Source organism: Galeopterus variegatus, unplaced genomic scaffold (assembly GCF_000696425.1).
Source record: "Galeopterus variegatus unplaced genomic scaffold, G_variegatus-3.0.2 Scaffold487, whole genome shotgun sequence".
Classification (NCBI taxonomy): Eukaryota; Metazoa; Chordata; class Mammalia; order Dermoptera; family Cynocephalidae; genus Galeopterus; species Galeopterus variegatus.
In genome coordinates this window covers 331,856-359,635 of record NW_007726598.1, presented here as the reverse complement: position 1 = coordinate 359,635, position 27,780 = coordinate 331,856, and the positions used below count along the sequence as shown (strand labels likewise).

General features: G+C 48.9%; 1 protein-coding gene across 3 annotated transcripts; it reads left to right on the top strand.

Annotated features, from left to right (window-relative positions):
- Positions 1-6: 6 nt before the first annotated feature.
- CABP1 (calcium binding protein 1) lies at positions 7-24,340 on the top strand. Of its 3 annotated transcripts, XM_008569351.1 has the most exons (7): positions 8,491-8,657; positions 13,363-13,542; positions 17,736-17,766; positions 18,051-18,194; positions 19,223-19,332; positions 19,559-19,706; positions 23,877-24,340. In XM_008569351.1, exons 1-7 carry the CDS (start codon positions 8,613-8,615, stop codon positions 23,900-23,902), a joined length of 684 nt encoding a protein of 227 aa, XP_008567573.1. In that variant the 5' UTR covers positions 8,491-8,612; the 3' UTR covers positions 23,903-24,340. The 3 variants fall into 3 exon arrangements, with proteins under 3 accessions (XP_008567575.1, XP_008567573.1, XP_008567574.1); XM_008569353.1 differs by lacking the exons at positions 8,491-8,657; positions 13,363-13,542 and adding an exon at positions 7-208; XM_008569352.1 differs by lacking the exon at positions 13,363-13,542.
- The last annotated feature ends 3,440 nt before the right edge of the window (positions 24,341-27,780 follow it).

The window sequence follows — 27,780 nt, the reverse complement described above, 5'->3', positions numbered from 1 at the left end:
GCCGGCCGCGGCGTGCCGACCTTCGCCGCCGTCGCCGCTGCCGCCGGCCCGCGGGCGGGATGGGGAGGAACGGGGGCTGTCTCCGGCGATCGGCCTCCGGGGCTCGCTGCGAGCCCCCGGCCGCGGGGACTCCGCTCCAGCCGCCGCGTCCGAGGCGGACCCGTTCCTCCACCGGCTGCACCCCATGCTCAGCTCCGCCTTCGGCCAGGTAAGGGCCGCGCCTCCCGCCCGCGCTCCTGGGAAAGGCGCTCGGGACCCTGCCGCGGCCGCGCGTCCACGGCCCTCTTCCCGCTGCCCGTGGCCCCCCACGGGTCACGCCTCGGCTCACCCTGTCCTGCCCAGGCCCGACGCCCCTGCTGGCACTCCTCCTCCCCCGCGCCTGATTCAGCACCCTGTGCGCTGTCCACGCTCCGGGCATCTTCTGGGCGAGGCACCGCCGCCAAGCCTGCCTCACGCCTGCCGGAATCGGACAGTCCTGGAAGGGAGAGACCTGCACAGCCCCCCTGGAGATTTGCAAGGGTCAAAGCAGGTGGCGCCAACCCACTCCTCTGGCCTCTTGACTAGTACCGCTAAGGAGCAACCCAAGAGAGCAAAGGGTTTGGAGTCTGGGGGGTCAAGAGAGGGGATGAGGGGCCCTCGCCATTGCCTAGGCTGTCCCCAAAGGCCTGGGGAAAGTTAGGAGACTAAAAAATAGGAAAGAGAGGAGGTGTCTGGTAGGCACGGAGGGGCTGTATAGAGCTGTCTCTCTAACCGGAACTTTTGAGTATTTTAAGTAGATTGTCACTACCGGGATGCCATTAGAATGGCAGCTGGGCAGTTGCTGGGTTGTTGGACGTGGAATAATACCCAGAGAACCCTAGCCTGAGTTGGTGAGCATTCTAGGGTCAGAAAAGCCACTAAGAGGTCACCAGTAGTTCCTTTTGTTTACCCCAGGCCTTTCCCTCAAGGGTCCCAGGCAGCTGGGCACCTGCCCTTTAACAACAGCTCTGTAGTCACAATGTAGGTCTACAGTTGGGGCTGTGCTGCTGGGGAGAGAGGCTCAGGAGAAAGGAACCTATGAACTCCTGAGCAAAAGCCAGGATTTTCTATAGCTCTGGGTCTGTAACCAAGTCAAACTCTGGCATAGCATTGAGACAGTTCTGCAGCAGCCAAGGAGGGGTTTAATGCAAAGGTCTGATCAGAGTGTTTGCATGATGTGAGGGGGAAAGGGGGGGGGGCTGAGAGTTTTTGTGCTAGGATCTAGCGTAAAGAAGCCGTTTCAGGCTCCTGGCTTGCCACGTTGGATCAGAATTCCAAGGAGGCCGTGTGTGTTTTGCTTCAGATCTGCACGTTTCTTTTCAAAATACTACTCCACAGCGGCTGATGCCAGCGGAGGTCTGACATGAAGGCAGCTGCACATGGATTCGGGTTGCACGGGGCTGCTGTGGTGGGTGGCAGGGCAGCAGTGTGTGGCTTTGTTCCTGCAGGGAGTCTTCGTTAGCTGAGTGAGCTGGAAACAGTTCTCCAGAGTAGAGATTTGGATGCAGAGCTGTGAGAGTTAGTGAGGCATCATGTGGAGGAAGAAGTTCACTGCAGTGGCTTGTTTGTTAGTGAGGAGGTGTGGGCTGTAAGGGCAGGAGTGGTCTGTGGATTGGGGCTGTGTTGTTGAATGGGTGACACCAATTCATTCATTTATCAAATATTTATTGAATACCTACTTTGCCCAGATATTTGCTGGACACTAGGGAGACAGCAGTGAACAAGATACCCAGGGTTCTTACAATCTAGCAGTTTGGAAGGGTAGGTCACTGGCTCAAAATCCTACACTTTCTGGTCATTCAGTTTGCTGGTGATCTGACTCAGCTCCTGTAAAAAGAGCCCTTTCTTTTCAGTCTTGCAAAATTTGCCTGCATGGGCCCTTTCTGAGCTCAGAGCATTTCAGCTACATGCTTTTGTTCCTCCTCCTAATTTCTCAGTCATTAAATGAAGAATATTCTCCTGCCCAATGTTCTGAAATATCACCAGGGTCACCTGAGTCAGGAGGAGCTAAAAGATCCCATCAAATATTTACTACTTCCCTCTGGAAGCTCTTGCTTCTTGGAGCTGCAGGCTTTTCTTTCTTTAAAGCCCAGCACATTCAGTTTGGGCTTCCTGCTGACTCCTCTAAGGCACTGGCTTGAACAACAACAGCAACAAGCCCAGGCTAGGACTTTTGTGTCCGAGCCTCCAGTCTCCTGTGATAGAGGGAAATTAGTTTTCCTTCCCTTCTCTCTTCATAGAGGTTTCTGTCCTTAGAGACAGGTTTGGGACCAAGAGAAGAGAAATGGGGTTCTGAATATAGAAACTTGAAAGTATCTGAAGATAGGTTCTGCTTAAGGCAAAATATAGCCCTGGGGAAGTATATTTTCCATGTTTCCCAAGTTCTCCCTTTTTTTTTTTTTTTTTTTGCCTTAATTGCTTAACCTCATTAAGCCTTTCTTTACCTGCAAAATGGGGATAATCACAGTGCCTCAACAGGTGTTTGGGAGATTAAATGAGATATGGAGATACGTATAGAGGTTGGCCCAGTGCATGGCACAGAGCAAAGGCTCTATCAGTGTTAGTTATTAGTGTTGTTGTTGCTATTATTATTGATTAGCCACCAAGGGCTTCTTTCCATTTGAAATAGAGTCAGGGAGAGCCAGGGTTCAAAGTGAAACTGAAGGTACCAAGATAGTCTCCTACATTGGGGGAGATAGGAATTAAGATTTTTCCAGTGACCTCATAGAGAATCATTATTGCCTGCATGGAGGTACTGTGGCTTTGAGACTAAGGCATGGGATGATGGCTTGGGAGGTAGCAGAATTGCAGGTTCTTTTTTTTTTTTTTTTTGGTGGCTGGCTGATGTGGGGATCTGAACCCATTACCTTGGGTCTATAAGGCTGTGCTCTAACCAACTGAACTAACCAGCCAGCTTATGAGTTGCAGGTTCTTTTTTTTTTTTTTTTTTTAAAGATGACCGGTAAGGGGATCTTAACCCTTGACTTGGTGTTGTCAGCACCACGCTCACCCAGTGAGCAAACCGGCCATCCCTATATGGGATCCTAACCCGTGGCCTTGGTGTTATCAGCACTGCACTCTCCCGAGTGAGCTACAGGCCGGCCCGTGAGTTGCAGGTTCTAATCCCAGCTGTGTTGCTTTCTATATCTGTGACCTTGGGCATGTTATTTTCTCCCTCCGGTCTCGGTTTCTTCATCCAGAAGTGAGATTGACAAAAACTACCTTGCAGAGTTATTACAAGGATTACACAAGGTTAAGTATATCAAGTTGGTTAGAATGTGGTGTTATAACACCAAGGTCAAGGGTTCAGATCCCCATACCAGCCAGCTGCAAACAAAACAAAACAAAACAAAACAAAAAGGATATCAAATGCCTGGCTCATGGTAGTTGCTGGGTAAAGGGCAGCCTTCATTAATATTACTGTTATTAATAGAGTAATTAAATGAGGGCCTGGGTAAGGTATTTTGTTTTTTTGTTTTTTGTTTTTAAAAAATGACCGATATGGGGATCTTAACCCTTGACTTGGTGTTGTCAGCACCACGCTCAGCCAGTGAGCGAACCGGCCGTCCCTATATGGGATCCGAACCTGGGGCCTTGGTGTTATCAGCACCGCACTCTCCCGAGTGAGCCACGGGCTGGCCCTGGGTAAGGTATTTTGAAAGCTGCTTCTGAGCCAAGTGAGGAAGGCTACTAAAGAAAGGAACTGAATATCAAAGGACCTTCCCAAGTTCCTTTTTTGTGGCCAGCTAAGAGCATACCACTCAGCTGCCTAGAGAGAAGATGTGGTTAGTCAGAAACTAACTCAGAATAAGCACGACCTGGGGATTTGGGTCTTGAGAGATTATTTTAAGAAACAGGCTTTCTGTTCCTTACCTAAGCTTAAGAAGAAACACCCCTGGTAGAGGAGGCAGATGAGAATAAAACCCACAGGGCCGGCCCTGTGGCTCACTCGGGAGAGTGCGGTGCTGATAACACCAAGGCCAAGGGTTCGGATCCCACATAGGGATGGCCGGTTAGCTCACTGGGTGAGCATGGTGCTGACAACGCCAAGTCAAGGGTTAAGATCCCCTTACCGGTCATTAAAAAAAAAAAAAAAAAAAAAAAAGAATAAAACCCACAGCTCTGTCTCATCCTTTCCCCCTTTCCAGCTATAGAGACAGTTCTTCTGATTTGGATAGGCTAGCTTTGTTCCCATACTGCTTTGCACATAGCAGGATCGCAGTATTTAATGAGTGAATGAATAAATGAATGGTATCGCCAGGCTCTGGACTTCAGAGGTTTCTTGGTTCCTGTGGTTTAGATGGGGAGAAAGGTCAGGATGGTTTGGATCCTAAAAGATTCAATGTACTAGGCCTATGTTCCTAGGATAAAGGCTGTGTATATTCCTCACTACTGCCCTGGCCAAGTCTCTCCCTACTTCTCTCTGAGAGGGCTTGGAGCCCCTATTGCCTTTCCTCTGAGGCCTGGGGAGGGTGAAAGAGAAGGTCAGTATGTGGTTAACATAATAGGTGATAGGATTGGCTGGGAGTCAGTTTGGCGAGAGTCCTCCAGGATGTCTGCGTTTGCCTCCAGTTGTTTTGGGGAAGCAAGAAGGGTACTTGAGACCTCAGTCTAGAGCCGACTAAACAGTGGACAAAGTATCTTCTTATCTTCACAGCAACCTTGAAGGTTAGCATTGTCACCCCCCAACTTTAGAGATGAAGAAGGCTCAAGGGAGATTACTTGTCCAATGGTCACATAATAAGTAAATGGCAGGAATGCAAAAAGGATTGTGGTCTGCCTGTCTGCAAACATACCTGCCTGTGCTGGTTTAGTGGGAAGTCACATCCTTGTGTTCCCTATTTGTCAGAAGCATCCACAAAGCACTTCTCATGTTATGACCTAGCTTCTCCCAAGTGTCTTAGCACTGGGCTGTCATCCAAGTTCAAACGCTGGTGATAGAACTGATAAGGGCCAAAGGCCAGCCTTCCTCCTAATCAGGAATAATCAGCAACAGTTTTATCCTTCTCATCCCTCTGATCGTATTATTCCATTCCAGAACTCAAAGTGTGGCTTCAGAGACTGCTGCCACAGTGGATAGGGATGGGGGGGTGGGGGGAAATGTGACGTGCTTCGCTCCTTAGAGGAAGCCCCACTGTTCAGCCTTTTTTTTTACTGCCTATTGAAGGTCAAGCCATCTGCCCCACCTGCTCAGCTCAAGTTAGCTTAAGTAAGTTCTGAAGTACTAGGTCTGAATCCCTGGACTCCTTGCTGCCCTTAAGTCTCAAGCTATTGTCAGTCCCCACTTGCACCCCAAAGGAGGATGGGATTTCTTCAAAGGGTGTGGCTTTTCCATAGGGGCCTGTTTTTGCTGTCTCCTGTTTCCAAGGACAGAAACATCCCAAGGTCGACAAGCAGGTGCTCTGCCTAGAGTTGGCCTGCAGGGGGCAGGAGCCATCAGAGTAGATGCCACACCTGGCCCTTTAAGACCAATGCTGGGCAGGGGCAGTGTGCCAAGTCCGTTGCATGTATTATCTCATTACTCCTCTCAAGAGCCCTATGGGAGGTGCTATTAGAATCCCCATTTTATAAATGAAAAAACTGAAGCTCAGAAAGATCAACACGTCCTCAATGTCACACAATTACTATGCAGCAGAGCAAGATTTGAACCCACGTCAGTCTGAATCTGCATTCCAAGCTCCTAACCTCTACATCAGTAGTCCTCAGAACTGCTGCAGGTAGAACTGCCTGGGGAGTACTGAAGAAAACCGATGCCCAGAGCCCACCTAAACCTAATCAGGGGCCAGCCTGGTGGCGCACTGCTACAGTGCGCTGCTTGAGAGCGCGGCGGCGCTCCCGCCGAGGGTTCGGATCCCACATACAGACCGGTTCCCGCTCACTGGCTGAGCGAGGTGCGGGGGCGACACCGAGGGTTGCGATCCCGTTGCCGGTCCCGGTCCGGTACGGGCGCGACACTGAGGGTTGCGATCCGTTGCCGGTCACGAAAAAAGACAAAAAGGAAAAAAAAATAATAATAATAAAAAAAATAAACCTAATCAGAATTTCTGGGCAAGCTCCCCAGTGATTCTCATGTATAGCCAGCATTGAGAACCTCTGCTTTATGCTGTGCTGCCTTTGAATGTATCTAGCCATTCAGATGATATGAATTGGGTTTGTACTTGGAGCCTAACCCATGCTGCCTTCTGGGGTCCCCAATGAGCCCTATCTTTTCAAAAGAGTCTGCAGATGGTCCGTTTTCTAGATTTTTGTCTACAAGTCTTCCCGATCTCCCAAGACCAAGTCACATTCCCCTCTCTCACCTTCTCAGAGTTCTTGTATTTCCCCTTTACAGCATTTATCTGAAATGTAACTAAGTAATTGTGTTTCTAGCTCTTTCATACCTCTTGCCCAGCCGCTAGAATATAAGGTCCCCTTGTTTATCTAGTTTTCCACAGCATTCCCAGAGCCAAGCACAGTACCTGGCACATAAACATTGGACAAATGATACTTCTTTTTTCCATTTTAGTAATTACTTATCAAGTACCTATTATGTACCACACTTTTCCACGTATGTTTTATAAGCAAGATCGGGGAAGCCCCATTTTCCAATGGAGGAAACTGAAGCTGAAGATGGGTGGGTGGTCACCCAGTCAGAAGCTGGAAGTGCCAGGACTCAACCCCAGGCCTTCCTACCCTTCCCATTCATCGGAGTCCATTGACCCTGACCCCCTCCACGCAGTGCTTCCTTTATGCCCTGTTTCCGTGAGACGTGTCTTTGAAGAAGGCATTTATGTTGGCTGCTTGCTCTTCCCATTCCAGTTCCCTGGCGTCTTCAACTGCTTTCCTGCCCTTTAGGCATCAAAACCACCCTCCTCCAGGCTCCTCCCTCTGTCCTCAGGGGGTCGCCCCTCCTCCATCTCCCCCTCCAGAGGTTTGGCCCAAATAAGGCTGCTGAGTAACTCCCCTGATTAAAGCATTCCGTGGTCGTCAGCAGCAGCAGCACCACAGTCGTCAAGAGCTATCCCGGGACCTCCTTCCAGCTCCCTAAGAGCCAGCCTGTGGCACCTCTGGGCAGCGCACCCACCTGTCTCCCTCAGTGGGGGTTCTGACTGGCCACCAAACCTGGACAAAAGTCCCTGGGAAAGGAGGCACTCAGGGCTGAAGACTCTTTGAGCTATGTGTGTAAGAGCTGGTTGCACCAGGGGCCTCCCAGTCTGTCTCTGGTGCCCCCTGCTGGAAAAGCTGGGTGCAGGGAGACATGGTGCCCCCTGCTGGAAAAGGGGACACTTCCTCTCCTGAGGTATCTATGGCTCAGGCTGTAGGTCTCAATTGGTATATCTGAGACTTGAGATGAGTTCCTATCAAAGCCGGAACCCAGAAGGACAAGATAGAGCTAGTCACCTAAAAAGTTCCAGCTGTGGGACCTTGAAGACCTCTTTGTAAAGGGCTGCCTCTCTGCTCTGTGCCCCAAGGAAGCTAGTGCAACATCCTCGCTCAGGATGAGGCAGAGGACGAGAGGTCGAAGACCTTGCTAATGCCCTGTGTGCCAGCGCTGCCTTCTGTGGGACCTTGAAGACCTCTTTGTAAAGGGCTGCCTCTCTGCTCTGTGCCCCAAGGAAGCCAGTGCAACATCCTCGCTCAGGATGAGGCAGAGGACGAGAGGTCGAAGACCTTGCTAATGCCCTGTGTGCCAGCGCTGCCTTCATCACGCCCCCCTCAGGGCCATGTCTTGGTTTCCCTTGGGTCAGAGTGATCTCAGCTGTTAGCCAGCTGTGCTTTCAGCCCCGGAGCCTCATCCCATTTCAATGACATGACAAGGCAAGTGTGAAAAATGGAGCGTGATAGAGATGTCATAAGATCTCCCAGGTCCTCAACTGGAGATGCCTGCTCTGGATCCAACTGGAATTGCCGCGGGGCAATGAGGATGCTCATCAGACTTACTGCTCTTCAGAAGGGCAAACATCTCCCTAGGTGCTTGTGTCTGTGTACATGCATGCGTGTGTGTGTGTGTGTGTGTGTGTGTGTGTGCGCGCGCGCACGCACACACACAAGGTTGGGAGCTGTGAAGTTCTCTGGCTTTGGGGGCCCAAACTAGCCTGCTTCCCCTTGTAGGTCTGCTGGCCTAATTCCCAGCTGCAGCTGCCATTCCGGGCCCCTCTCCATGAGGCAATCTCCCTGCAGATTTGGCAGCATGGAAAGGAGGGGCTGAGGGAAGGGGAAAGAACCAGAGAGAGAGGACTCAGCTCTAATCTGATGTAGATGATCCGGCAGCCTTCTCCAGCCTTGGCTGCCCTCTGCCATCAGCTATCTGGGTGATTTTCTCTGTGCCCACACACTCCCCATCTGCCTTCATCTTCTTAAGAAAGTGCCCAGAAAGTTAAACCCACATACACAAATACACACACAATCCACCAAAAAAAAAAATCAGAGAGCAGGAGCAGGCAGACGAGTAAGAGAGCACGCACGCAAGAGAGAGAGGCTCAGATCAGTCCTGGAGGAAGCACAACACAGACAGAGAGGCTGGGGTTGGCAGTGACCAGGACTAAGTTCTCTGGGCCCCCAAGGAGTCTCCTTCATGGACCCGTGGATCCCAAGAGGGGCTGCCTCAGCTTAGGATGGGCAACTGTGTCAAGTCTCCACTGAGAACTCTCTCAAGGAAGGTATGTTTCTGGAGTTCCCAAGACCTGGGACTGGGGATTGGGGTGTCTTGCCTCAGAGGGTGGGTACTGAGGAGGTGGATATCTGAAGCTTGCTACCCTTCCCATGGGTTCTGTCCGGAGCTGCTCTCCTGTTCCTACCTCCAGATATCCTCCTATCACAGTTTTCTATGTCCTAAGCTCTGAGCTGAAGTCAGGACTTAGAGCTGCATGTTGGGAGGAGGGTGTGTGTTTGGGAATTTGTACAAGATTTAGGAAAGAAATCATGTAGCTTTGGGGCTTCTGTGTTGTAATATAAAAAGTGTGGATTCTTAGGATATCGGTGGACAGACACCCTTGAAACTGGCAGGATCAGAAGACCCTTCAAGACTAGGGGCTGGCTTATTCATCTCCTTTGAGGGTCTGTGACCTTTTCGGGTGGTCGCTAAACCTTCAAAATTATGGGTTTTGAAGTAGAGCCCATTGTTACTGAAAGGAACTACCCAGGGTATCTGCTTCCACGCCCGATAATTCTTGAGCTGGGTCAGAGAATGTCAAGTAGAACCAGGCTGGTTCACACCCCAGGATTGTTTCCATTAATAGGATGCCAGGAGATATGCTGAGCAGAAGTGTATATAAGTTACTTTCTATTGTGGATTTATTGCTTATACATTAGGATAATATTCTTTTGTGAGATTTCTTTTTGGAAAGCAAATAATCACCTCTAAAGCACTTTTTATGTAAGTCTGGGCTTGCATCTCTAGGGTTTTGCTTCAGCTGGGCCCTGCCTGTATTTGTAGCCCTCTTCAGACCATAGAAGAGACTCGTGCATATTATCTAAATGAAGAAGGAACGATAGGGATGTTTTCCTTCAGTTCTTCTATTTTCCAGACAAGGAACTTGATGGCCACTCAGAGGGGTTAAGTGACTTACCTAAGGCCCCAGGTTAGCTAATGGTGCCTCTACCCCCCAACTTTATCCTACCTCTGGTCAGTTTGACAGCCTCTCAATTTAGGACAATTCAGGCTTTTCTGCTTGTCATCTCCCTCATTTAGTTAAGCTGCTCACATCAAATTCTTTTTAATCTTTGCTGTTCCTTGGATCCTTCTAGGGCCGATTGTTTCTTCTGTACACCCCTCCCCTCCATAATCTGTCATCTTCTTAAGGGAGTCTTCTGCATCAGAAGTGGCCTTATGCTGTTTCAGAGAAGCAGAAACTGATCTGAATTAATCTAGAGGAACACAAGGCTAAAGTCCTTGTAATGAGTTCTGTTCAGAGCTTGAAGAGATGAACTTGAGAACAAAAATTATCCTTCTGTTCCACCCACCCACTTAAGAACTCTTACACAGCAGAGTTCTTAAGAGTCAGACTACTCGGTTCTCCTCTTTCCAGCCACGTGACCTTGGGCAAATTATTTAACCTCTCTTTTCCTCCGTTCCCTTGTCCATCAATTGGGGATACTAATATCTACCTCCTAAGGTGATTGTGAGAATTAAATGAAGTAAGAATTAAATGAATGATTCAGCACAGTGCCTGGCATATAGTACTCAACAAATGTTAGTGTTATTGTCATCATAATTTTCCACTCTGGGTTTTAGAGAAGAGAGATGCAGGAGAAAAGGAAAATAGGAGAGGTTTTGAGTTCACAGGATAAGGTAAAGGATTGTGAAACTTATTGCATCCAATTTCGTGTTTTTAAAAGAATAGTAATAATTGCTTTGTTCCTGAATATCTTCAACATATCTAGCATCTGTTATCTCATTTGTTCTTTTCCACTAAGTAGTTCTCTTGGCTCTTTTATAGAGAAAGGAGCTGGACTCAGACATAAGAGCCTACCTAAGGTCACACGGTTGACAGGAAGCAGAGCTGGGATTTAAACCCTGGTCTGTGTGAAATCAGAGCTGGTATTTTATTTTTATTTATGTTTCCCTTATGAGAGGCTGCCTCTCTCTTTCTCCTGCTGTCATAAATGTTATTCATAGATTCCTGAATCTGACCTTAGAGTCTAGTCCAAATTCCCACCCCATGAAGCAGTCCCCTCTCCCACCTCATCAAGAGCTTACTCATTCAACTTCTTTAATACTGTCAGTGAGACAAGGCTTTGACTTGCTTACTCTTGGCCAGCTTGTGTTGTTAGAAAGCTGTTAGGCCATGAGGCATGCTGGCCCCTCCTGTTGCCACGCCACACTTAGGAGATGTCCCCTTTGTGCCAGGAGACATTGTCAGCCTGTGGGCCACTGCCCACTTGGCTTCCTGAGTGATAACTGGAGAACTGGTAATGGCGAGAGGCAGCCTGCTCCAGGCCCTGTGCTGGACAGGACCAGGCTGTCAGGTGCCATTACTGGCCAGAGAGGAACTGCAGCCTCCTGGGCAACTTGGTGCCAGGCAGCATTATGATCAAGAGGTGCACTGGAAATTCCCCAGCCACCACTGGTTTATTCTTCATGGGAACAAATCCCTCTCCATCCTCATTTCTTTTCTAACTGGCAGATGTTTCCCCACTTCCTCTGGAGCCAAAAGTAAAATGCCTTCTGGCACCTGGCATCTCTTAAGTTGCATTGTCCTCACCACCACCAGTATCATCATCATCATGGTGTCATCATCGTCATCACTGTTGTTGTCGTCGTCATTTTGTTATCACTATGGCAACTCCATTTATTCGGCTCTTACCATGCTCTAGGCACAATGCAAACACTTTCTGTGTGATAGCTCATTTATTTCTCACAAGAATCCTGTGAGTGGACGTGATTATCCCTGTTATACAGAAAAGGAAACTGGAGCACAGAGAGGTGAAGTGACCTGCCCAAGGTCACATAGCAAGCAAGTGGCAAAGGAAAAATTTGTCCAAAGCCAGCATACTAAACTGCCACTCAGAATTCTGCATCACCTAATGCCTCTCCTTCCTGGGTTGTGCTCACTCTGAACCAAGTGCACAAGATTTAGTCAGAAACTAAAAGGCTGATTTAATACATCTCCTGAGACTGTCTACTGGGGTTAAGACATTGTCTACCTCAAGGCTTTCTTTGATCCACCCTCATTTGGGAGGGTCTCTCTTGTTCTGCCCTACCTTTAGCCTAGGTCCCAGAAGTCTGAGTGAGTGCAGCTGAGGCTCTGAGTCTTACTTCTTTGGGACGTCATACCAGAATGGGCCTTTGGTATGCCTGACATCCCTCAAGTTCTGAGATTACCTAAAACTGATCCTTGCTGTACTAACTGAACTTGAGCCTTGGGCTGACTTTCTTTGCTTTGGGTCTGAGTTGCTGCTTCCCCTTTGAGGAACCAGAATACTGCCCCTCCCTCTCTAGAGGCTTAAGAAGTTGGGTGTCTCTGTTGTAGCCCCAAAGTGTGGGGCTTTTGGGAGAAGAAACACAAGAGGACAAGGTGGCAAGGGGTGAGGGGGTGGGTGGTTTTGTTTCTCAGACTGGGAGAACAGGCTGCCCCTAGGTGTTGGAATCTTCTCGTAGGCATGGCCTTCTTTGAGCTGGAGGAATCCAGCTGGAAGTGGAGTGAAGCAGGGCTGGAAGGGGAGGGAAGAGTACGAAGCTCTGGGATTCTTGGACAAAGTCAGCCCTCAGGGTTTCATCTACCCTATCTCTCCTTGGGAAGGAAGTTTCTACTCCAAATCCCCACACTGAGAGGAGGCATCCAGGCTCAGGGCTGAAGGCAGCGTGCTGTGACCTGGACTCTGGAGAGGCACTGGGCATCCTGGGGAGGCTGGGATAGAGCCGAATGTTGTGTCTGGATGTTGCTGTTGTCCTAAGGGGACGGTCTGTGGGCAGTGCTAACTTTTTATAGCTGCATGGGAACCTTCAGAAAGGAGGATGGGTTGGCCAGGGCCTGGGAGCGGAGCTATATATGGTAAGTTGAGAAGGCCCCTGCCTCAGCCTCTAGAGCTCTGGCAGGCTGGGCCAGGCAGGGAGCCAGGGAAGGCGGGAGAGAGGAAAAGAACCTCTGGATGTCAGTGTCTAGTCTTGAGGTCGCAAACTAGGCGAAATTCGATGCACAGATATTTCTTGTTTAGCCCACTCAGTGCTTTAAATCAGGAGATCTGGCAACACTGGGCTGGAGTTAAGTAGCACTGTCCCTTCAGAGGGGGCACACACTCTCGGTTTTGCCCCAGTCCCCACTTCTTACACCTGCCCACTTCATTTATGTCAGCGATGGTGCCTTATTTGCAACCTCCCGTCTGCAGATCAGCTGAGCCTCTTCTCCGTGTTGCCAGCTCCAATTGCCCTCACAGCCTTCCAATGCACATCCAGCTGGGGTAGGGGCAGAGTCAGTTTGGGAGCTGGAAAAAATGACTTAGCCCGGGTATTGAACTGGGACATTGGGAGCATTTAAGGAGAGAATGTTGTTCTATTAGGCTCTGAGTGAACACTTCCCATTAGTTAGAACAGAAGCCTCCCTCTGCTCTCTTCTGCATGCACATGGGTGTTGTGATCCTATGCATATGTATGTGTCAGTATGTGTGTGCGTGTGTATGCATGTGCCATGCAGTGGGTATCACACCTAGCTCTCCCTGGAACATCTGTTTCAGTCAAGGATTGGAGACTCCATCTGTTGGACCAATTTGATGCCTGCCACGTGCATCCTGAAGGCTCTCTGAACCCTACCACTTGCGTCTCAAGGGTCTTCTCTTGAGGAGAGCCTCTTCTGGGGCCAAGAGGGCCCAGTTGGACAGGAAGGTGATGCCCTGCCTCTCTTTTGTATTTGCTGGTGCTGGCTAAAGATGCGCCAGGAGGAGAAGAGCAGCTACATGGTGGTGCAGATGAGTGATGAGGCGCTGGCGGCCGGCACCGAGCTCCCTGGACCACTCCTGATGCTGGCCCAGAACTGCGCTGTCATGCACAACCTGCTGGGCCCTGCCTGCATTTTCCTGCGCAAGGGCTTTGCTGAGAACAGGCAGCCTGTACGTAAGTTGGCCCAGGGGAGCACACTGAGCTTGGCTTCACCTGGCATGAGGAAGTGTTGGGAAAAAGAGGGATCCTGTACATAACAGTCCCTGTCCCCCAGTGAATACACCTCAAAGCCCCAACTTGTGAATCTGATCCCCAAAGTTTCTCACTCATGGCTGCAAAGTGATGGTGAGTCCATATCCACCAGCAAGAAATAATAATGGCAAATAAAGTTTTCTGAGCACTTACTATGTGCCAGGTGCTGTTCTAAATATGTTGGTGGATTGCCTCATTTAAGCCTCAGAGAAACTAGAAGACAGGTACTTTTATTGTCCCCATTTTACAGATGAGGAAACTGAGTTGGAGAGGTAACATGCTTAAGGTAACAGCTAGCAGGAGGTAGAGGTGGCATTTAAACTCAGGTAGTCTGGGCTGGCCCGTGGCTCACTTGGGAGAGTGTGGTGCTGATAACACCAAGGCCATGGGTTCAGATCCCATATAGGGATAGCTGGTTAGCTCATTGGGTGAGCATGGTACTGACAACACCAAGTTAAGGGTTACGATCCCCTTACTGATCATCTTTTAAAAAAAAATAAATTAAAAATAATAAATAAATAAACTCAGGTAGTCTGATTCAGGAGCCTCCTTTGCTCATAGGGATAGCTGGTTAGCTCATTGGGTGAGCATGGTACTGACAACACCAAGTTAAGGGTTAAGATCCCCTTACTGATCATCTTTAAAAAAAAAATAAATTAAAAATAATAAATAAATAAACTCAGGTAGTCTGATTCAGGAGCCTCCTTTGCTCTTTTTTTTTTTTTAAAGATGACCTGTAAGGGGATCTTAACCCTTGACTTGGTATTATCAGCACCACACTCTCCCAAGTGAGCCATGGGCTGGCTCTCCTTTGCTCTTATCAATTCTGTATACACGGAACTATTTGGTAGAACTTTCTATGACGAGGGAGATATTATAAAATCTGTGCTGTCCAAGGCTGGCTGGTTAGCTCAGTTGGTTACAGAGAGGTGTTATAACACCAAGATCAAGGGTTCGGATCCCTGTACTGGCCAGCCACTAAAAAAACCACAAAGTAATAAAATCTGTGCTGTCCAATATAGTAGCCACTAGCTACATGTGGCTATTGACCACTTGAAATGTGGCTAGTGCAATTAAGAAACTGAATTATTAATTTTACTTCATTCTAATTCGAATTTACATGTGGCTTGTGGCTACTGTATTAGATAGCCTCCTACCGGTATCTGAATTGTCCCGGGGATGAGGGTAATAATGATGTTACAAACATTTATAGCGTGAAAAAGAGAAACCTTAGACAAGTTAAACTGAACAGAGTTTAACTGAGCAAAGAAGGATTTGGGGATCGGGTAGCTCTCAGAACCAGAACAGGTTGTAAGAACTCTGGCCTGCAAGGAGGTCAGGCAGCATTTATGGACAGAAAAATGGAAGTGAGGCACAGAGACAGCTTAATTGGTTACAGCTCGGAAATTTGCCTGATTTGAATCAGTTGGCCACCCGCAATTGACTTAAACTCAGCCACTGGAATTGACTGAGACTCAGTTATATGCTACAAGAGTGTACTCCTAAGTTAGGCTTTTAGTTAGTTTACATATGAAGTCAGGTTACAGTTTGTCACATCCTCAGGGCCAAATTTTGCTTGTTTAACAGTAGGTTCCATTTATTGAATGCCACATGCTAAACACTTTACATAGCTTGTCTTATAGAATGCTCACAAAGGCCCTGTGAGGTGTGTACCTGTATTGACCCATTTTATTTATTTATTTATTTATTTATTTATTTATTTATATTTATTTTTTTTTAAAGATGACCGGTAAGGGGAACTTAACCCTTGACTTGGTGTTGTCAGCACCACGCTCAGCCAGTGAGCGAACCGGCCATCCCTATATGGGATCCGAACCCGGGGCCTTGGTGTTATCAGCACCGCACTCTCCCGAGTGAGCCACGGGCCAGCCCCGACCCATTTTATACATAAGGAAACTATGGCTTAGAGAGCAGAAGTGACCTGCCCAAGGTCCCATAACTAGGAAGTAGCAGATCCGGGCTTTGTACACAGGTCTGTCTGACCCTAGGGCCAACCACATAAATTGGGGAGAAAGAAGTGTGCATGCACTCCATTCCCAACTGACCGCCTGAGCTGTGCTGCACAGTTTCCCTGCTACATCACTGGGCATCCCTGGCTTCACCCCAGAGCACAGTGCACATACACCCACTGCTCCACATGGGGGAGTGTAATCCAAGGACCAGCCACTAGGGCCCAGCAGACCAGTTTCTGCTGTAGGCACACTGCGAAGGGGGGCCTGAGCTGTGCTGCACAGTTTCCCTGCTACATCACTGGGCATCCCTGGCTTCACCCCAGAACACAGTGCACATACACCCACTGCTCCACATGGGGGAGTGTAATCCAAGGACCAGCCACTAGGGCTCAGCAGACCAGTTTCTGCTGTAGGCACACTGCGAAGGGGTACCTGGCTTGGCTGATCCCTGGGTTCTGGGTTTCCAAGAAGTGTGGAAGGGGCTGCAGTGGGGTCTGAGGCACCCATTCCTCCCCAGTCCTGCAGGACCGGGCTCTGGAGAAGTGGCAGGCCACTCGAAGCCTGATGGGTGGAAAAGGGCTTGTGATATCTAAGTAGCTGGTCCTAGTGGGTATACTCTACACGTATGTGTACATGCGTATACCCCACTTACTCACTTGCTTTCAGTTACTTGTGGTATAACACATTGCAAAAAATGTCCTTTTTGGTCACGCCAGAACATCTAGGAACATGTGGGTATGTCCAGGAATAGGAGTGACATACCCTTGCACCATGCACCATGACAAGCTTTTTAAGTGAAAGTCCACGCAGACATCTCCCAGAAACATGCATCCCTTCAGGTGATTCCTACCATCAGCTAGAAATGTCGCCTTGATGACCTGTGAGCTTGTAGCCTATTCATTCCAAGCTCACACACACTGTCAACACTGTCCTGCCACAGATAGTCACCTGTGAGCTCTGGGTCTTGTGCACCTGGTTGTCCCAAGGAACTGCTGTTCCTTCTAGATGATATCCAGATTTTCCGGTGCCAGTGTCTCTTGCCCTGGGGCCAGTGTGGAGGGCGTGGGCAGCCACTGTCTCTACCCACCCTGGCCCTGTTGGCTGGAACAGCCTGTGTGCACAGCTGAGATGCCTCACGCTCACTGTGGCATGCCTGCATGTCTGTGTTCAGGATAGGTGTGAACCTCCTCAGGGTGGGCACACCTGCCTCATATTCTTCTGACCAAAGGCAGAGAGCTGTAGCACTTGGGCAGATGGGCCCTGTGGACCAGTTTTGGACCAGTTTACAAACCAGGTCCAGCTGAACACCTGTATCCATTTTGTGCCAGTCTGTCTCCCTCCTGGGCAGGCCTGGGGCCACTGGCACCTCACCAACCTGAGCCTGGCCCATGCTGCCTCTGGGTCTGATCTGGAGACTTCTCTGTCATCTGTTCTGATGCCCAGACTCAGGGTTTCCTTGACTCCCCAAGGAGACCTGGACACTTCTTGAGGCTGGAGTCATGTGCTTTGGACCTTGGTAGTGGCCAGAGACACTGGCAGCCACCAGGGTCCTATGCTGTGTCCTGTGACAGAGCAAGGTGTAGGGATGGGAGTCAACTATGCCCAGGAAGCAGGGCACAGCCCCAGTTCTGCCTCCACCTCTCCTGGCTCCTCCTCTTCTGCTTCCTCCCTCTCGAGCTGCCTGCTTATTTCCAGTTTTCTTGCCCCTCCAGGCCCTCTTCGCCCATTGCCTTGTAGCCCTCTGCTCCCCTACTCTTCCTCCTTTCACTGGGTGGCACGCTCTTCTCTCTTTTGTGACCTCCCCCGACCGTTTTATTTACAGGTTTTTGCCTCCAGACCAACTCTGTTCCCCAACCCGTACCTGTGGCTGGAATAAATGGAAGGGGGCACAGAGGTTCTGTGCCCAGGCTGGGTGGGACTGCTGCATCCTTGGGCATCTCCTATCGAGGGCCCAGGAGCTTCCAAGGAGAAGTGGGGCTGCACCTTTTCCCCTCAAGGACGTGATACAGACACACCTCTGCTGTGTCACTATAACCTCCCACCCAGTGCCTGCTGCTACTTGGATGGCCCCCAGATTGGGCACTTTGTGACTTCTAGGTCCCTTGTCACTGTTAATGGGACGTGTTCTTTTGTTTCAGGACAGATCACTGCGACCAGAGGAGATTGAAGGTAAAACTGTCACCTTAAGGGAAGGAGGTGCTCAGTGCTCCTAGAAGGTGCAGGGAGGGAGGCTGGTAGGAAGAGAGGCCTCCTGGGAACAGGGTCTGGCACAGAGCAGGGCGTCTCTGTGAGCCAGCCATTAGGGGAGTGAGCAGGGAGCAACAGAAATGCCCCAGGGTCCTGGGAAGTTCCTGAATCCCTCTCTCCAAGCTTGTGGGTCTTGGGCTGCCTGTGCCCCCAGAGGCTCTGCGGGTTCTACCCGCTTCCACATCAGCCTTTGTTTGCTTCCCCAGAGCTCCGAGAGGCCTTCAGAGAATTCGACAAGGACAAGGACGGCTACATCAACTGCCGGGACCTGGGCAACTGCATGCGTACCATGGGCTACATGCCCACCGAGATGGAGCTCATCGAGCTGTCCCAGCAGATCAACATGAACCGTGAGTCCCTCCACTAGGTGCCTCCTGCCCTCTGGTCCTCGCCCTTGCAGTCCTCTGCAGCCAGACAGGCCTAGGGTCCAAGTCTGTGTCCACCTCTTCCCAGCTCTGTGACCTGGGGCAAACTACTCACCCTCTCTGAGCCTCAGTTTCCTCACTTGTAAAATGAGGGTGGTAATAGGGGGAGTAGAGCATGAGAAATAAATTAGGGAATATATGTAAAATAGCCCAATACCTGGCTCATAGTAAGGATTGAACAGAGACGTGCTGTTATTATTGTATTTCTCTCTGTCTTAGTTTGGGTTCTCCCCTAAGCAAGCCTGAGACAAGGATGTGAGAGCAAGTGGTTTATCTGGCAGGTGAAGGAAAGCATTGGTAGAGAATGGGGAAGTGAGACAGGGGAGGAGCCCACACAAGGTAGACTCTCAAGCCAGCTGCCAGTGTGGGTGACTGTAGTCTTTCATGCTGTGGAACTCAAGGAGTTGGTATAGAATGCCCACCTCAAAGTTATCCCCCAGCCACACCTCTCCTGCTGGGTATTTATCCCCCAACTCCTGTCAGTCACTGAAAGCTGTTATGAGCAGGTGCGTGGGTGCCAGTTCAGCTCTTCTGCTTGCTGCAAGAGCCACTTGTGAGTTGAGCTTTTATTTGCACAGCAAGGGGAAGGCTGGGGAGGTGTGGGCCAGGTACCCATACCTTCTGTTTCTCTGCCTTTCTGTGTGTGTGTCTCTGTCTTTCTATCTCTGAAATTCTTTGTCTGTCTCTGTGACCCAATGTTTCTTTCTCCCATCCATATCTACTTCAAACCACTTCCTGACCTCTTCTCTTAGTAAACCCCTGGCTACTCCCCTGAGCCATTCTTTGACAAGTCACCTGTCTATGATCACCTCTCTGTCCTCATTTGCCCTTTGGTTTTACCCTGGACCTGGTGATGAGCAGATCAAGGAAGAGTTGACAGTTCCATTGGTTGCCTAGTTGGAGATGGGGAATGGGTGAATCGAGGGTGACCTAGCCCTTTCCTCTTTCTCCAGTGGGTGGCCATGTGGATTTTGATGACTTCGTGGAGCTAATGGGGCCTAAACTCCTGGCGGAGACAGCAGATATGATTGGAGTCAAGGAACTGCGAGACGCTTTCCGAGAGGCGAGTAATGGGCAGTGATGGGCGGGGTGGGTGGGCTGTTAGAATCCCAATCCCAGGATGGCTGCCTGAAGCCTGAGCCCTGAGTCCCAGACCAGGGGAGAGAGCTTGGACAGAGAAGGGTCTCTGGGGAAGGGGAACAATGACTCTGGAGAAGGAGCTCAACTTTGGGACCTGCTGCTACCAGCCTCTGTGTTGTAGCTCTCTCCTTCCTTCCTGTACTCTCTAGTTTGACACAAATGGTGATGGGGAGATAAGCACCAGTGAGTTGAGAGAAGCCATGAGGAAGCTCCTGGGTCATCAGGTGGGACATCGAGACATAGAGGAAATTATCCGAGATGTGGACCTCAATGGAGATGGACGAGTGGACTTTGAAGGTAGGTGGGGCTTGAAAGTGGGAGAGAAGCAAGCCAGCAGTGGCCATCCGTGGAGGCCTTCAACTCTGTGTCCTTCACGCAACCATCAATCCACCCTAACTTTCCATCCCCTACCCTTCCATCCTCCCATCCCTCCATCCATGCATCCCTGTAATTCACCCCCCATCTCTACACCCATCTAACTATCCATGCATCTCTCCATCTATCCACCTATCCATCCATCTGTCCATCTTTCCGCATCTGTCTCTCTGTCTTTTCATCTCTTCATCTCTTTGTCTGTCCAGATGCCTATTTATCCATTCATTCAGCTCTAAATCATTCATACAACCATGTATCCATGCACTTATCTATCAATTCATGCATCAATTCATCCTTCTATACATTCATTTACCCATGTATAAGTATTCATTTACTCGTGCACATCTCTCCATCCATTCACACTTCTATGCCTCCATTCATATATCTCTATGCATCTGCCTGTACTTCTACCCATATTTCCATTGATCTATCCATCTGTCTGTTCAGTCATTTCCCCATCTGTATTAGTCCATTTCTGTTGCTTATAACAAAATACACAGAACTGGATATTTTATAAAGGAAACAAAATTTATTTGCTTACAGTTTCTGAGGCTGGGAAGTCCAAAATCCATCTGATGGTGGTGACAATGACCCAGGCGTTTCACATTGCAAGATGGTGGAATCAGAGAGAGCAGAAAGAGAGAGAAAGACAGACTCTCCTCTTCTTTTAATGCCTTCAGAATCACACCCCTGATCACCATTTTTAATCCATTCACTACTGCACGGTCCTACAATCCAATCACCTCTTCAAGGCTCCACCTTTCAATTACCCTAATATGATTTCCCACCCTCTTAGCAGTCACAGTGGGGACCAAGTTTCTTTCTTTTTTTTTTTTTTAAAGATGACCGGTCAGGGGATCTTAACCCTTGACTTGGTATTGTCAGCACCACGCTCTCCCAAGTGAGCTAACCGGCCATCCCTATATGGGATCCGAACTCGTGGCCTTGGTGTTGTCAGCACCACACTCTCCCAAGTGAGCCACGGGCCGGCTCCAGGGACCAAGTTTCTAATACATAAAACTTGGGGGACACAATTCAAGCTTCAGTGAGTTTTGGGGGAACACAATTCAATCCACTACACCATCTACTCATCCATTCATCCATCCCTGTGTCCATCTGCCCCCATCCATCTCTATCCATCTGTCTGTCCAACCCCTCATGCATCCATCCACAATAGGTATCTTCTGAAGACACCACATTCCTCAACCCAACACTCAGGCCCCCTAAGATCATCTGACCTAAGTTCACCTCTCCAGCCACAGATCCTACCATTCCTTCACTCACACTCCACCAAAATATTTGTGATCCATGAACCTGCTGGGCTGTCTTTTGAATTTGCTGTTCTTTTTGCCAAGATGCCTTTTATTCTTTTTTTCACTTGAGCTAAATTCTGTTCATCCTTCATGGCCCAGCGGTGGGATTACTTCCTCCAGTACTTCTTCCCTGGTTCCTGAGACTGAGCTTCCCTTTTTCTGGGCTTTCACAGCACTTCGAGCTCACCCCATTCTTTACCCTGTCCCCTAACTGCTGGTTATAGTTGTCTTCCCATTGACTCTGAACTTTGAGAGAAGAGGAAACCTGTTTTTGTTTTTGCTTTTTTAATCTCTGCATTTCCTATATAAATAAGTACCTGGCACATAACTAATGTTCAGTAAGAGTTTTTTTTAAGGAATCAATAATAATCATAATAGTTATCATTTATTGTACACTTATTATGTACCAGTCATTGTACTAAGTAGCTTTACGTATATTATCTCATTTAATTCTCACAATGACTCTATGGATTGCACTATTATTACCTCAGGTTACAGATGAGGAAATTGAGGCTCTGAGAAGTAATATAAATTGCTCAAGATTGCCTAACTATTAAGAGGCAGAGCTGGGTACAAACCCAGGCCTGGAATTGTAACTACTATGTAATCCTGTGCGTGACACTATTATGTTATGGGATACAGGGGAAAAGAAATAAAATATTGGCTCTGCACTCCAGGAACTTGCATTCTGAGCGGAAAGACAAGATAAACATGTGCCAGACTGTGAGCGTGTCCAAAACACAAATGTTTGCAGCTTTTCTCTGGGGAGTAGCTGGTCTTCAAGGGGGGGAGAGTGTGAATAGATGAAGAGAAGGCTTTGCCACCACCAGATCTGAAAATCTCAGTTTGACCTGTGTCCGGGTAGTACCCACTACAGATGACAGCCCTTCCCCGAAAGTCCAGCATCCCCCATTCATTCTACCAAGATGTATTGTATACCTGCTATGTGCTGAGACCTGATCTCTGCCTTGAGGAGCCCAAGACCAGCAAGGTGGCCAGTTAGCTCCGTTGGTTATAACACCAAGGACAAGGGTTCATATCCCCCTACTGGCTAGCGCCAACCCCCCCACCAAAACCCTAAACAAAACAGAAAACAAACAAAAGACTAGCAAGGAAAACAGAGAAACAGTGTAGTCCCTGCTGGTTGGGGTAAGTACAGAGGACTGTGGTGTATAAAGGAGGCATCTGTGCTAAGCTGGGGGCAGGGATTAGGGAAGACTTCTTGGAGGAGGTTATAAATAAGCAGAGCCCTGGAAGATGAGTAGGAGACACCAGTTGAAAAAGAAGGGACAGGGCCGGCCCGGTGGCGCACTGCTACAGTGCGCCGCTTGGGAGCGCAGCGGCACTCCTGCCGAGGGTTCGGATCCCACATACAGACCGGTTCCCGCTCACTGGCTGAGCAAGGTGCGGGCGCAACACCGAGGGTTGCGATCCCGTTGCCGGTCCCGGTCCAGTACAGGCACGACACTGAGGGTTGCAATCCGTTGCCGGACATGAAAAAAGACAAAAAGGGCCAGCCTGTGGCTCACTCGGTAGAGTGCGGTGTTGATAACACCAAGGCCCCGGGTTCGGATCCCATATAGGGATGGCCAGTTCGCTCACTGGCTGAGCATGGTGCTGACAACACCAAGCCAAGGGTTGAGATCCCCTTACCGGTCATCTTTAAAAAAAAAAAAGAAAAGAAAAGAAAAAGAAGGGACAGATATTTACCCAAATGAGTTGAAAATTTATGTCCACACAGAAACCTGGACACAGATGTTTATAGCAGCTTTATGCAAAATTGTCAAAACTTGGAAACAACCAATGTGTCCTTCAATAGCTGAATGGATACATCAACTGTGGTACATCCAGACAATGGAATATTATTCAGGGATAAAAAGAAATGAGCTATCAAGCTATAAAGAGACATGGAGGAAACTTAAATGCATACTACTAAGTAAAAGAAGCCAACCTGTAAGGCTACATACTGTGTGATTCCAACTATATGACATTCTGGAAAAGGTGAAACTATCGAGGTAGTAAAATGATCAATGGCTGCCAGGGGTCGGGGGGAGGGAGGTATGAACAAGCAGAGCACAGAGGATTTTTAGGACAGTGAAACTATTTCTTATGATATGGTAATAGTGGATACTTGTCTCAATCCATAGAATGTACAACACCAAGAGTAAACCCTAATGTAAACTATGGACTTTGGGTGATAGTGATGTGTCAGTGTAGGTTTATTGACTATAACAAATGTACTGCTTTGGTGGGGGATGTTCATGGGAGGGGCTGTGTCTGTGTGGGGGCAGGGTCTATAGGAGAAATCTTTGTACTTTCCACTCAGTTTTGCTGTGAACCTAAAACTGCTCTAAAAAATAAAGTCTACAAAAACAAAAAAAAGAGGGAAGAGGGACAGGTTGAGGTTGCAGGAAAGCCGAGAGGTGAGAGGGAAAGAGAGCCAGCTGCACCTGAGGTACTAAAAATGGGGTCTGTGTAGTTGGAGCACAGAGATTGGGGTTGAGTGTGAGAGATGTGGTGGAGATGTGTTGGGCCCCGAGGCCATGCGTCAGGACATTGGACATTATCTGTGGGGAGCCATAGGTTTAAGCAGGGATCAGATATGCTGATTAGAAAGTTCTTGCTAGCTGCTGTGTACAAGATGGATTGGAGGGGACAGAATGGATGTGGGGGACCAGCACGGAGTCGGGCAGTGGCAATGTGGAGGGGAGCATGGAGTCAGCAGCCTGGGCTGGGTCCTGACACCACTTTCTCCCCATTTGCTCCTGTAACCTCCCAGAGTTTGTCCGGATGATGTCCCGCTGAAGCGGCGAGGACCCCTCCAGGACTGCCAAGCTCCCACAGGCAGGGAGAAGAGGAGCCAGAGCTCGCCTTACCTTGCCGTAGCCGCCGAGAGCCCAGGATGTACTGGCGGATGGGGCCTGCTTGCACCCGGGGAGGTGCCTGTCCTGGACCCCCCACCCTTCCGCACTGTGAAAGACTCACAACTCCTGCAACTGGAAAAGGGGGCGCCCGCCAACGAGGAGGCCACAGTGCCAAGATGGCAGAGGTCATGCCAGGCGCCAAGTGCCATGTACCCAGTCGCTGCTGGCTGGGTGGGCCAGGGAGCCCGCCAGCAGACCCTACACAGCATGTCCGCCCCGGGGCACAGCCTCTTGCCACCCTCCTTACCTCTGTGCCCATCCCAGCTCGCCTCAGCCCTATTATCTCAGAACCAATAAAAACATTTCCAAGAGAAAGACAGCCATGGAGGGCTTTGCTTCTTTGCCTGGTCAGGTGACCCAGATTTCCTGAGCATCAACTGCACACCCAAAACTGGTGGAACATTCCTGCATTCAACATGCATTTATTGAGTACCTACTGTATACCCAGTGACTTCCACTCTCATTCCATAGGCCAGAACCTGGTACCTCTAACTGAAAGGGAGACTGAGGAATGTAGTTATAGCTGGATATGCAGCTGCCCCAACAAAATCAGGTTCTGTAAGAAGAGGATAGCTATTGAGTAAGCTTCTAGCAAGATCTGCACCACTTTCTGTCTTCCTGGAGCTTTTATACTGGGCAGGGAGACAGACATGACATAAACACATCCATATATGATTGCAAATTATGTGATACTTCTATTAAGAAGAAATATAGAGATCTTCAGCAGGGTATAATAAGGACACCTGGCCTACTTGGGAGGTCAGGGAAGGCTCTCCTTAGGAGGTGATAACAAGGGTTTTGCCCTGAAAGAAATCCCAGTGTGTGTGAAGAGACAGATGTAGAAATAGCTGCCATCCTCTCTGTTGAGTAGAAAGCAGATATATAGTGGATAGGCCCTGGGTTTGCCTGCTGTGTGACTTGGGGCCAGTCCTGTCTGCTCTCTGAATTTCTGTTTTCTCACATGTAAGACAGGGATAGTAAAGGATGAGGTCAGTGCTCAGTAAGTGCTCTCAGGGCATTGCATTGCACGCCTCTAGGGGCTGCTGTTCAGACTACAGTGGAATTGTGCAATGTGGCAATATTGAATGGATCCGTTGTAATCATTATAATTAATTTCTATAAGTGGAGTGGTGAAGGAGCCCAAAGGAGAAGTTTGTGGGTAGAAGTTGCCCATACTCTTGGGGCATACTTGGGCAGATGTACAGGGTGGCAAGTGCACTCCAGGTCATTGGATCTCAAACTTTAACATGTGTAAGAATCACCTGGAGGATCTGTGAAGCCACAGATAAGAGCCCTGCCCCGGTATTCTGATTCTGTGTTTGGGGTGGGTTTCATAAATTTGCATCTCTAACGAGTTCCCACAGGATGCTGATGCTGCCAGTCCACGGACCACAGTCTGAATACACTGCTGTGAATCCCAGACATGTGTGCTTCTGGGCAGCTGGAAGAAGCTATGGGACTAAAGACTGGAGCTGGGAGGTGGGTGGCGCACCCCCTGCATCTTGTGCTGCAGCAGAGGGAGGATCAGGGAATGTAAGATGTGAGCCCAGCCAGAGGCCTGGATAATCCCTATGTTCCTGAAGTCAATGGGGCTGGGAGTTCCAAAATCACTCTAATAACCCAATTCTGAAATTAAGCCCTTGGCTCTGAGCCCTGCTAGTCAGGCCTGCAGCCCTCCTGCCCCATACCAGCTTAGATCTACCCAGAGACTCCAAGTCTATACTGTTTCAGAAATGCAATGGCCTTGGAGGGCAATTTGCAGAAAGAGGGCTTCTGTGACATCTCTGTCAGCTGGCACAGTGAGCCCCCCAGAACACCACAGGGAGAGGGTAGAGTTAGGGGTAAACTAGAACACCTCTGTCCCCAGTATGTGGCTTCCTAAAATCATAGACATGGTGTCACCTCTCGCAGAGTGACAGAGACGCAAAAGATTACTCAGAGCCTATGTATTCAGAGCAATGAGAAGCCCGAAGGGGCTGCACCCAGGGAAAACTCCTTCAATAGAGCCCAGGCACAGCCCCGAGAGCCTATGTATTCAGAGCAATGAGAAGCCCGAAGGGGCTGCACCCAGGGAAAACTCCTTCAAGAGAGCCCAGGCACAGCCCCGAGTCAGGTTTTGCTTCAGTTTTTATTGTACAGGCAAGAAAGTTACAGAAGAAACACAGTTGGTTAATCAATCATAGTGAAAACATAAACAAACTGGCTACATGACAATCTTCATTAAAGCAGGTGTAACTTAAAATAGTTCAAGCAATTTACCATCAAAAGGAGTCATAAAACTAAGCTATGTGACATACAAAAAGAAACAATGAAATAATCACCATAGCAGCGCTTAGCTCCCTAAGAAACATAAAGAAACAGCAGAGGGTAAGATGTGGAACGTCCCCCAACCACTAACTAACAGAATAGCCTTGAAGATTTTAGCTCACATACTTTTCCATCATTTAGGTTTAGCTGTGCTTCAATTCTCTTATCTACATCAAAGGCTTTAGTCCTGTTGAAAGTTTTCTGGTCTTTCCTAATCTTAGCATTTCTACGTGTATTCCTAAAGAGTTGGGCTTTGGCTTGAACTAAGGACTTTGGTCCTTCTATGCTATAGGCTTTGGCCCTGTGAAATACATGTGTTTTATTTCTATCTCATTAATGTCAATATCCTCCACAACATAGCAGCTGTGATAAAGGGACTTGAGAATATAGCCAGGCCACTGCTCAGAGGACCTTACTGCTTAGGGCAAGAAGAGGCCCTGGGGCTGGGCTTCTGCCCCCCCATGCTGAAATCAGAACTCCTTCCTTTTAACTTGTCTTGTATTTTGGGGCTCCTGGAAAGATTGTTCAAAGAAAAGGTTCTGCAGCTTTTCAAGAACCGAGACACACTTTCCTAGGCAGGAATCCTTTCTGCGATCTGCACCACTACTTAAATACCACCCCTGGCGGAGAGCTCCATGTGTCTCATCTTAGAAGATCTCTCATAGTCTGAAAGTTCTTAAATTGAGCCCAGATTTGCTTCCTTGTGACTATAAAGTCCAATTTGCTTATTCATTCATGCATGCATCCAACTGGTATTTACTGAGCTCCTACTATGTGCCAGGCCCTGTGCCAGGGTCCCTATTCTCAAGGGGCTCAGACTCTCGTAGGGGAAAAAGATAAGGAAACAGACAAGTGTAGTGTAGTGGCATAAGTGCTAGTTACTAGTAGCACTTACTAAGTTAGGCCAGGAGTGGTGAGAGTACATAAAAGGGACCTTATCTTTAAAGATTAATTTTAGGTGTCAACTTGATTAGATTAAGGAATGCCGAGAAACCTGATAAAGCTATCTTTTTAGGTGTGTGCATGAGGGTGTTTCCAGAAGAGATTAGCTTGACAACCTGAGTGGACTGGGTGGGAAATATCCACCCTCACTATGGGTGGGAACCATCCAATCCACTAGGGGCCCGAGGAGGACAAAAAACGGAGAAAAAAGGCAAATCTCTATCTACTAGAGCTGGGAAACATTCTTCTCTCCTGTTTGTGTACATCAGAGTTTGAGACTCTTCAACTTTTGGGTTCCAGGACTCACATCAATGACACCATCAGCTTCCCTGGTTTTGAGGCCTTGGGACTTGGACTGAACCACGCTACCAGCATCCATTTTTTTTTTTTTTGTCTTTTTTCGTGTCCGGCAACGGATTGCAACCCTCAGTGTTGCGCCCGCACCGGACCGGGACCGGCAACGGGATCGCAACCCTCGGTGTTGCTCCTGCACCTCGCTCAGCCAGTGAG